Below are 10,591 nucleotides of genomic sequence, written 5' to 3' on the forward strand. Positions count from 1 at the left end.
ATCCAGAACCAAATCACCTCCAATCGCACCTGCTAATTCTTCTGTGCTTTTGTAGCCTGACCCTTGGCTGCCCTCACTCCAACTCCTATGTGAGGATGCTGAGCTCCTGGGAAAACCAAAGGGAGGACGGGAGAGAAAATACAGTGACCAAAGGCTGAGACTGCGTCATCGCTTGGGCATGAAAGCATCAAATGCCACCCCAGATGGGACTGTTGGCTCCAAGGTTTTTTCTCCCTTTCCTTTCTCCCTTTTCTCTTTTCCTTTATCGAGGTCTGCTATTTACTCAGCAAATGTTCAAAGTCTGTGGTTCTCTGGGACACAATGTGCCAAGTGATGCATGTAAGGGAGGAGATCAATGTATCCTCCACTTCTAAGAAGCTTGACTTTCCGGGGAAGAAAAGACAAGTGAAGCATAGACTTTGTGACGTTTGGCTTCCTGTTTCTGTGAATTGTGAGGAATGCTGTCCACCTGGCCCTGGAGCCGCCATCCCCCTGCTGCAGGTGCCGTCTCAATTAGTCCTGCTGTCCCTCCTCCCCCTTTCAGATTCCAGCACAATTCTGGAACAGCTCTCCCACCTGGCTGGGGTGAGACTCTCCCACCTGGCCAGGGTGAGGCTCCGCCCTCAAGCACTTGGGTGTTGATCCTTTGCAAAGGATGGGTATAGCAAGAGAGCGTCTGCAGGGGCCCCTAGAGGGCCGTGGAGATGGCTAGAAAACAGGAGTGAACAGACTCACTTCAGCTTATGCCCAGAAACAAAGACACCAAGAAGAAGCAAATTCCATAAATGCTTTTATTTTATTGGAGATGAGCAAGGGAGGCATTGAAAAGTGGGGATAGGGCTGGAAACATGCTGACAGGGCCTGGATTGAGCCCACACAGCAAGGGGCGGGAGCAGGACTCTAACTCCCAATGTTGGGTTTCCCTCTATGTGCTCTAGCCCCACTGCAACCCAGGGCTTGGAGGATTAGGGAAGCCAGCTGGGGTGTTCCAAGAAGAGCCAGGAGGGCGGAGAACTCCGGGAGGAAATGGGTTATTGATACCTGGGTATAGATGAATATTCCCCCAGCTGCCTCCTGGATACCGATTAATATTCCCCCAGCTGCCTCCTGGATACCGATTAATATTCCCCCAGCTGCCTCCTGGATACCGATTAATATTTCCCCAGCTGGTACCTGGGGGTTGATTATTGATACCCCAGATTCCCCCAGGGTGTGGCATGGGCCTCGTTCCCCAACCAGTCCCAGGGCCTCCACCTCCCCAGGACACACTGGGATTCAGGGTCCCCCAGGGGTGATCGGGCAGAACCCTGTGGATGAGAGACCACGGAGGGCGCTGGGAAAGGATTTTTCCCCCGGGCCCCAGTGGATTAGAACGGGGCAGTCGTCTGGACTCCGAGTCCTGGTGGAGGTGTGAAGCCTCGGGTGAGAGGTCTGTGGCATCAGGAGAAGACTCCCCAGGCAAAGGGCCACTGTCTGGAGCGAGGGCCGCAGCACTGGAGAGGTAAGAGAGTTCTTCGGGCAGCGCTTCCCCCAGGCGGTCCGCAGCCGCAGCAGCCATCATCAGCCAAGGATCCTCAGGGGGCCAGGAGTACATGGCAGGCAGCCTCCCGGACGGAGGCCACCTCTGCACTGCAGAGCCTCCTGTGGGTGGGAAGCCGTCTGATGGGGGCACGCTGAGCTTCAGAGGAGCCCTTGCCAAATCGTTAGACCTCGGGTCCAGAGCGGGCTGAGGATGTTCAGAGTTAGGGGGGCCAGTCAGGGAAGGTTGTCCAAGCTGAGGCAAGTTGGTCCCCAGGTTTTGGGAAACTTTCTCCTCCACAGCACCAATGCTCCGGGCAAAGAGGCCTGAGGGAAAGGGAAGATAAAGCAGCCAATGGTTTCCCTTCCCCGGTTCCGGTTCCCTTTGCTTCCCCTGTGCCTATTCTTCCTTTTCCCTCAGGGACCTAAATGTGTACCCTCCTGCCTTTACCCCTTTCCTTAATTCCTGTTTCCTGGGGGACCTCCAGTCTCTCCTGCCCAAGGGCATCACGGCCTCCGTACCTGGGAGATGAAGACAAACCAGAAGCAGGCCCAGGGGAGCGCAGCTCCCTGCCACGAGGCCCCGCATCCTGCTCAGCACCTGAACCTCCCTCAGCCCCAAGACAGCCAGCCCTTTATCCTGGTAGTGGGGTGGGGGACAGCAGAAACAGGCTGGGCTAGTGGTTGTGGAGACAATAAACCTCCACATTCCACCCTCATTCCTAATGCGGTCTGTGGCAACAGGTGCCACTTGAATGAGTGTCCCAGAGGAAGCTGGGTGTCCCCCGCCCTGGCTCCTTTCCTTGACCTCCCTGCCCCTCCTTGGCCTAGGTGTCCTGGCTCACAGCTCATCCCTGGTTGCCAACCTCCCCAGCCCTGCTTCCCTACACACAAGGACCTCCACCCTGGGGTCCCACTCTGTTAATTGCCTCTCAGCAACAGAAACACTGGTTTCTCTTTGGGATCTGGATTGTTCCCTCCCAGCACCCCTTTCTCATGCATCCTCATATCTCCTTCACCTTGGCCCCAACCTGCAGGAGGTTCTGGGGTGCGGAAGTGGCCCCATCTGAGGAGCTGCTCCTAGATGGGACCCTGTATCTAGCTAGGGAAATGGGCCTGGATGCCATCCTTATGAGAAGCTGGCTAATTCCTGCTGCTGCAGCGACAAATTACCATGAACCGAATGGCTTACAACAATATGGATGTATGACTTTACAGTTTTGGAGATCAGAAGTCCAAAACAGGTCTCAGTGGATTAAAATAAAGGTCTCAGCAGGGCTGTAATTCTTTCTGGGGGCTTTAGGGGAGAATCCCTTTCCCCCCTTTTTCACCTTCTAGAGGTCACTTGTGTTCTTTGGCTCATGGTCCCCTTCCTCCATCTCTAAAGCCAAAATCAGCCAGTTCTTACACTGTATCACTGAGACCTCCTCTTCTGCCTCCCATGTCCACAGTAAGGGACCTGGTGACTACACTGGACCCACCTGGATAATCCATGATAATCTCTTTAAGGTCAGCGGACTAGCAACCTTAATCCATCTGGAATCTTAATTTCCCTTTGCCATGTAACCTAATTCCCACATTCCAGGTATTAGGATGTGGACATCTTTGATGGTGTTGGGGTTTGAGACATCATTCTGCCTGCCACAGGTGGTCAGATGTGCCACATAGTGTAAGAAACACTGGGAGAAAGTGGCTATTTCCCAGTAACAGTAGAGCAGGGCCTTTAAATGCTGCTGTCGAATGGCCAGGACTTGATCCTTGTTGAAGCTGGGTGGGGAATGTAGAGACTCATTAACTGTTTGTTGACTTTTAAATATGTTTTATTTTTATTATAAAAATACAATGCCTTTGTTCTCTCCATGGCTTCCCAGAGGCCTCAGGAGTAGGCTTCCCTGGCTGTCCGAGGTCTAAACATGAGCTGTTGGCTGATTCTACTGCTGTGTCCTCCTCCCCAGCCCCTGCTGGCTTAACCACTGGAGGAGCGAAGAGCTCCTCTCCAGAACTGGCAGTGGGAGGAGCCCAGAGGCCTTTTTGGATGACATGCATGAGTTTTACACAAGCTTTTAATTTGGAGCACAGCAGAAGACTCAAGGAATCACCACATCCGAGGGCCTCCCTCCCTGCAATTCCCATCCATGAAGCATCTGGGACCTCCATTCCTGCCACTGGCTGCAGATCAGGGGCCAGATGCTGGACCAAGGGTGATTCCGCCCCTTTCTGGTCAATGTAATACATTTCTGCTGATTCCAGACTTGGACTTTCAACAGTTCTAAATTCAGGACCAGACAGCACCATCCTGATAGGAGGGAACGGGTTAAGTGCTAGGGTAGGGGTGAATTCCTTTGCAGCCAGCAGAGGCTCCAAGACGTGGCCTGGGGTGGGGGTGGGGCTCCTACAGGGACAAGCACGACCCCCTCTGCCCTCCTTGGGATGCGGGAACTCCGTCTGCCTCAGCCGCTCCCTTCCTGTCTCAGGACTTAAGTCACCTGGACCCCACCACCACTCCACTTTCTCTCTCTTCTCCAGTGGAGGTGACTCCTCTTCCCCACTGGGGCACGCTGCCCTCTCAGCCCTCAACTGAGAGCCGTGTCGCTCACACTGTCACTCTGGACCCCAGCAGAGCAGCGAGTGTGAAGACGGAGAGACCACTGGCAGCTCTATTCTGCCGCGGGCCAGGCCTCTTGATCTAGGCCAGTGAGTCACCCTGCTTGGCTACACTCCCTGCCCCGCTCCCATCCTCTCAGTCCTTTACTCTCTCCACCCCCAGCTCCAGGAACAACGCCCACCTGGGCTCCTACTCAGCTGACAGGAATCTGGTCGGAGTTGTTGTGTCCCAGCCTTCCCAAGCTTCCAGGTGTCCCAGAAACCCAGGAAATCGAGACTCATGACTCCCAGAGAGGATGGCGTCTAGAAGGTGAGGCATGCTAATGGTGGAAGAAAAGGAGTTTGGGTGGGGAGGGGAGGGAGAGGAAACACTGAGGGCCCTAAATAAGGAGAAGGAGGACCCCATGGTGAATGAGGAATGGGAAGAGAATGGATTTCCTGGAGCAATGAGAGAGGACGGAAAAGGAGGAAGGATCTGGGAGGCCAGGCAATCTCTGCTTTCAGTTCAACAAATATTTATTGTCTTCCTCCTCTGTGGGAGGAGCTGGAAGGTAGAAGAGAAATACAGGCCAGCTTTTGAAGGAAAATGAGAGACACAGAGACCTCTAGAGGCGTAGGAAGAGCACCAGCCAGGCTCTCAGAGGAGACCCAGGACTCCAAGAAGGCAAAAAGTCTGCACCTAGTCCCCACAGTTTACTGAGCATCTGTCCAGGATCCAGAGACAACAGGGAGCCTGCTCCAACCTCTGAGGGTGCCCCAGTGTCTCCCTCACCCAGGGAAGCATCTGAGCACTGAGGGAAGTGGCCGCAGGAAGGGGCTGAGATAAGGGCCTTGAGAGGCAATGGGTGTGTTGGGGACGGTGATCTAGGAGGGCGTGGTGAGCTCTGTAATGGAGGGTGGGCTGGAATTGGGAGCCAGAGCCCAGTGGCATATTGGGTGGGTTGACCAGAGGTCACTGAAAAGTGGCCACTGTTTCCAGATGATGGTTTGACTTTGCTTTATTTGGTAAAGGGGAAGAGGAAGGTATAACTTTTCCAGGCGTCAGAGGTGCTCTGGGAGCATTTCAGGGGTTTCCCAGTTGAGAAGCTGATGGGTGTGTTACTCAATGGACCATTTCAAAGACACAGCAGAGGGAATTGTAAGGGGTGGTGATCTGGCTGAGGAGCACTGCGGTGGAATGGGAATTTAAGCAGTAGGAGAGAATCAAGAGAGGAGCTTTGAATCGACCAGTTTGGGAACAGGAAGGAGTAAGGGGTGATAAGAGAGAGTCTGCAACCTTGGGGTAGTGGAGAAAGCAGAGCCACTCTTTTGGGAAGGAGGAGGGAAACTGAGCTGACCCTGTGCCTGGGCACTGGACTTCTCCCATATGGGATATAGTGTATGTGCTTGTTTGTGCCCAAGGCATGCACACACACAAAAGTTGACTTATGGACTGTCGAGTAACTCTCCCTGGGGTAGGAAAACCTCAGGGTCAGCTAGCTGGGGCCCCAGAGGCTTCACTTGCGCTAGGATATCCCGGATGGAGCGGCAGGGGATCTTTCCAGCACTGCCGGAGCCACAGGGCTTGGCACCAGCGGAGGGATCGGGATGGGGAGAGCCATCGGGGTCCCCAGTCAGTGTCAAGGAGGAGACAGACATGCAAGGGTGACCAGAAGAGCTGGACTTGCTGCCACAAGGCTGAAGGATGATTTTGCCACTGGATTGGGAACTGGAGCTGCTGCTGAAGGAGCCGGTGCCTGGCGGGGAGCAGGGGCTCTGGGAAGTGCTGCCGCAGGGATGGTAGGGTGAACCGGAGCTGCTGGAAATGCTAGAACTGCTGTGGACTCGAGAACTGAAGGGAGAGCAGGGTCCCTTGGAGCCTGTGGAGCCGCCTCCACAGAGCTGGACCCCACCAGTCCCCACTGGCTGGAACGCAATGACTGAGGAAGCTCCCGACTGGCTGGGGATGATGGGGTTGCTGGAGAAGTATTTGCCCTCAGAGATGGGGGGCCCAGCTGCAAAGGAAGGGACCCCTGGAGAGCCTTTCACAGGGTTATCTTTGGTGAAGTAGCCCACAGGGTAGATTTTCCCTTTACTGTAGGTCATGCCTGGAACCAGGTAACTGTCAGAGGAGCCACCCACCACCTCGTAGCCACCATAGGATTTGTCTACAGAGGTGATTGGGGGACAGGGCTTGCCTGGAAGGCCACCGTTGCTACAGGGGAGACCTTGAACCACTCCAGGGCCACCAGAACCGTGCTGCTCCACCACCACCACCACAGGCCTCTGACCCCCTGACACAGAGTGGGAGCTGGGGATGTAGGGGCCGGAGTGTGAGATGATGGGCCCTCCACTGCAGGGAGAGTCGGGGATGTCCGAACTACAGGGACGCTGGTTGGAGCTGACCCTTTGGCCACTGGTCTGGGAAAAGGAAGAGCTTTGTCCAAGCTGGGAAGGGTTTAGTATTCCGCGGTAAGCGTTGTCACTGGTTGGCAGAGCAGAGCCACTCCCTACTTGGGAGCTGCTGCTGCTGAACTGAAAGGTGCTGCTGCTGCTGGAATGAGAGCTGCTGCTTCCTGCGTTAGAGCCGCTGCTTCCTGAGTGAGAGCCGCTGCTGCCCGGCTTGGAGCCGCTGCCGCCCAGCTGGGAGGAACTGGATGCACCTTGTAGACTAGAGCCAGATCCGGAGGAGTAGCTGACCTGGGAATACGCTGTTCCTGGCTTAAAAGATCCTGCAGAACCACCCTGGGCAACGCTGGATCCACTGGAGCCACCGCCAGAGCCACTGGCACTGGAAATGGAGCTGCCAGAACCGCTGGAGCCACTGTAGCTACTGAAGCCACTGGAGCCACCCTTCCCAGTGAGGCAGGGGTCATTAGGAGAGGTGATACGCGTGGGGTCCTTACAGGGGTCTGAGAAGGTGCCAATGCTCTTAGCCAAGGTCCCTGTGGAGGAAAGCAGTGGTTAGTAAGGGCCAGGGAGGCTTGGCTTCCTCCCTCACCTTTCAGCCCTATCTCAGTCATCGGCCTCTATCTCAGTCATCGGCCTCTCAGGTTTCTCCCAAGCGGAGCCCAGGGAGAGTTTAGGGATGGAGAAAGGAGGAAGAACTGGTGGTTGTCTCTAAAGGATATCGAGGTGGCAGAATAAAAGCAGTTTCATTGTTTGGGAAGGGTGGGCAAACACCAACCAGAAAAATAGAAAATTAGGTGCCAAAGTGAGGGGCCTCAAAGGAATACATTGAAGATAAGAGGGGGCTGGGCACAGTGGCTCACGTTGGTAATCCCAGCACTTTGGGAGGCCAAGATGGGAGGATTGCATGAGCCCCAGAGTTTAAGAGCAGCCTGGGCAACATAGTGAGACCCCATCTGTATTTTGTTTTTTAATTTAAAAAATTTTTTAAAAGAAAAGGGAATGGAAAAATGGCAGGAACAAGTAGGTCTAAAAGAAAGGACCCTAAAGAGACAGAGAACTGGGGAAACTGAGGCTCTGAGAAGTCCAGGCATAAATTCTTAAGGAGAAAAATCCTGGGCCAGACAGTGGGACCAAAGGGAAGGAGAAGGCAAAAGGCAAAACAATGGAGGGCTGAGAAGCGGAGAAAAACAGAAGGAGACACCGGAAAAAGATAAAGCTGGGGGCAGAGGGGCTGAAATAAAGGAAAGGGCACTCGAGGACTAAGATTTGGTCACCAGCTTCTTCGTGAGAGCCCAGGCTGTGGTCAGGAAAGGAAACCCTATTTCCCATCCCAGCACTGGCCATGCCAGTAAGGCTGGGTGGGGGCCAGGATGTGGGGTCACTATCTGTTGCTTCAGAACCTGCTGGTACCAGTGTGGCAGGACACCGCACCCTGAGCCAGCCCTGCTCTCGACGGCCCAGCCCAGGACGAAACCCCGAGAGCCTCAAAGACTCCTGGCCATGATTAGCTTCCCTCTCTGAGCACACCTGCCTCCATCCAGCCCTTCATCTGACTTCTGCTGCCTTAACTTCCCTTTGGGATGTGGGAACACATCTTTCCTTTCCTTTGCTCAAAACCCCAGGCCCAACTTACCCCGTGGTTCCTCCATGACTCTTTCACCTACATTTCTTCTGCATTCCCTGGTCCCTCCAGGTCCCACGTGACACAAACAGAGCCACATAGCAAGTTACTGAACCTCTCTGAGCTTTAGTTTATACATTCAGAGGGGCCAAATTTGTCTTGCCTTCTCACAGCATTACTATGAAGAAGACTAAATGAGAGCATCCATCTGGAAGATTTTTTTTCTTTTTTTTTTTTTTAGATGGAGTTTGGCTCTTGTTGCCCGGGCTGGAGTGCAATAACATGGTCTCAGCTCACTGTAACCTCTGCCTCCTGGGTGCAAGCAATTCTCCTGCCTCAGCCTCCCAAGTAGCTGGGACCACAGGCACCCGCCACCACATCCAGCTAATTTTTTGTATTTTTTGTAGAGATGGAGTTTCACCATATAGGCCAGGCTGGTCTCGAACTCCTGACCTCAGGTGATTCACCTGCCTTGGCCTCCTGAAGTGTTGGGATTACAGGCGCAAGCCATCGTGTCCGGCCAGAAGATGTTTTAGAAAGTGTAAAGCATTATACATTATGATTTATTACTGCCACTCATCCTGACCCCTCCACTAACAGCCAGACTTCCATCCTCTGTGATGTCCCTGTTCTCTCCTCAGAAAGAAATTCTCTGCATGCACCTCCACACCAAACCCTTTCTGTGCCAATTCCCTTCAGTACTCTGCATAAATCCACCAAGCATTGCCTTTCTCTTTCTCTATTCCCTCAGATACCAACCACCTACCAGACCATGGGAAGGTCGCAGAAATTCCTCAAGCGCTGTAAGTACCCGGTGGTCAACAACACAGGTCCAGGGGTCACCTGGCCTGGGGTTGAAATCTTGGCTTTGCTGCTTTCTAATGCATGATCCTGAGCTAGTTTCCTAACCTCTTCATGCCTCAGTGTCCTCATCTGTAGAGTGGAAATAGCAAATCTCCTTTCTTACCATTCTTGTAATGATCAAAAGTGCTAATGTAGGCTGGGTGTGGTGGCTCATGCCTGTAATCCCAGCACCTCAGGAGACCGAGGCGAGTGGATCACTTGAGTCAGGAGTTCCAGACCAGCTTGACCAACATGGTGAAACCCTGTTTCTACTAAAAATACAAAAAAAAATTATCCAGGTGTGGTGATGGGCGCCTGTAGTCCCGGCTACTCGGGAGGCTGAGGCATGAGAGTTGCTTGAACATGGGAGGTGGAAGTTGCAGTGAGCCGAGATTACGCTACTGCACTCCAGCCTGGGAGACACAGTGGGACTCCAGCTCACCAAAAAAAAAAAAGGTTCTAATATATAATCCAAATGTGCTTAAAACAGAGTCTAGCATATTAAAAGGCTCTAAAATTGATATCACTATTAAATGTCCAATCATTATCGTGTAGTTCTCCCATAATAAAAATCACCACCACCACCATTTATATAAACCTCTAGAATTTCCAAAGCATGTGTCACATACATTATTTAATTTGAGACACATAGACTAGAGATAGGTGTCATTAACCCCACTTCAGAATTTCAGAAACTGAGGCTCAGGAAGTTTAAGAAACTTACCTGAGGTGACAAGGCAGTGAGGAGCAATCCCCAGACTCAAAAGGCAGATTCCAGAGCCCCTGCCCGTCCCCTTCACTGGGTCCTCTCCTGGACTCTCCCTCCCACCTTCCTCCTGTTCCCAGGGCCCCCAGCCTCCTACCTGGCAGAAGCAGACCAGCCAGCAGCAGTGCCATCATCCCGCGCCCGCCCACACGCCCCATCCAGGGTGCCCGAGACAAGCCCATCTCGGACTGCACAGCCTCCTGACTGACGGCAGCTCGAGGACACCCGGGTCCTTTATGCCAGAGCTGGACATTCCCTGGGCAGGAGTCACTGTGGGGAGGGGAGGAGAGGTGGAGGGGGTGGGTGCCCTGGGGGAAGTTGGTGTGGCCGGGAGGAGCGTGGTAATCAGCCCGGTGCATCTGCCTACTCAGCAGCAGCAGTGGCTGCAGTGTGGGGTACCCATGGCCACGGGGCCCTAACGATCCTGCCACCTGACAGGCCTGGCCCCGGCTCCTCATTGCCTAACCCGGAACCAGGCGCTCTGCCCCACGGCCACCCACTCTGGGGCGGCCACTCTTGCCACGGGACCCAGCTGCCTGGCTCCTTAACTCTCCTGCCTACCCTGGCTTGGCCTGTCTCCCCATCTGCCCTCCACTCGCAGACATGGGCGTTTCAGCTTTTTTTTCCACACTTGGGTGCCTGTTCCAGCCCCATCTGCCCAACCCCAGTGAGGTCCCATTCACAGCCCCCAATCTACTCCTTCCTTGGGACCCCATCACTCCACCTCCACTTTCCTCCTTCAGATATGAGTTCTGCCCACATCCCCCAGGCTCTCCCTCCCACCACTCCCCAAGTGCTAGGCCAGCCATACACCTATTACATGTTCCATCACCTGGGGAACCTTCTCC

General features: G+C 54.0%; 2 protein-coding genes across 2 annotated transcripts; both read right to left on the bottom strand.

Annotated features, from left to right (window-relative positions):
* Positions 1–777: 777 nt before the first annotated feature.
* Positions 778–2,107, bottom strand: LOC112623773 (uncharacterized protein C6orf15 homolog). The gene is made up of 2 exons (XM_025384436.1): positions 2,041–2,107; positions 778–1,845 (listed from the first exon to the last, which is right to left on the bottom strand). Exons 1-2 carry the CDS (start codon positions 2,105–2,107, stop codon positions 935–937), a joined length of 978 nt encoding a protein of 325 aa, XP_025240221.1. The 3' UTR covers positions 778–934.
* Positions 2,108–5,094: 2,987 nt separating this feature from the next.
* On the bottom strand, positions 5,095–9,975 carry LOC112623781 (corneodesmosin). Its single transcript, XM_025384448.1, has 2 exons — positions 9,841–9,975; positions 5,095–7,046 (listed from the first exon to the last, which is right to left on the bottom strand). The coding sequence occupies exons 1-2, from the start codon at positions 9,923–9,925 to the stop codon at positions 5,548–5,550; spliced, it is 1,584 nt and encodes a 527-aa protein (XP_025240233.1). The 5' UTR covers positions 9,926–9,975; the 3' UTR covers positions 5,095–5,547.
* Between the last annotated feature and the right edge of the window lie 616 nt (positions 9,976–10,591).

This window comes from Theropithecus gelada, chromosome 4, assembly GCF_003255815.1.
Source record: "Theropithecus gelada isolate Dixy chromosome 4, Tgel_1.0, whole genome shotgun sequence".
NCBI classification, from domain to species: Eukaryota; Metazoa; Chordata; class Mammalia; order Primates; family Cercopithecidae; genus Theropithecus; species Theropithecus gelada.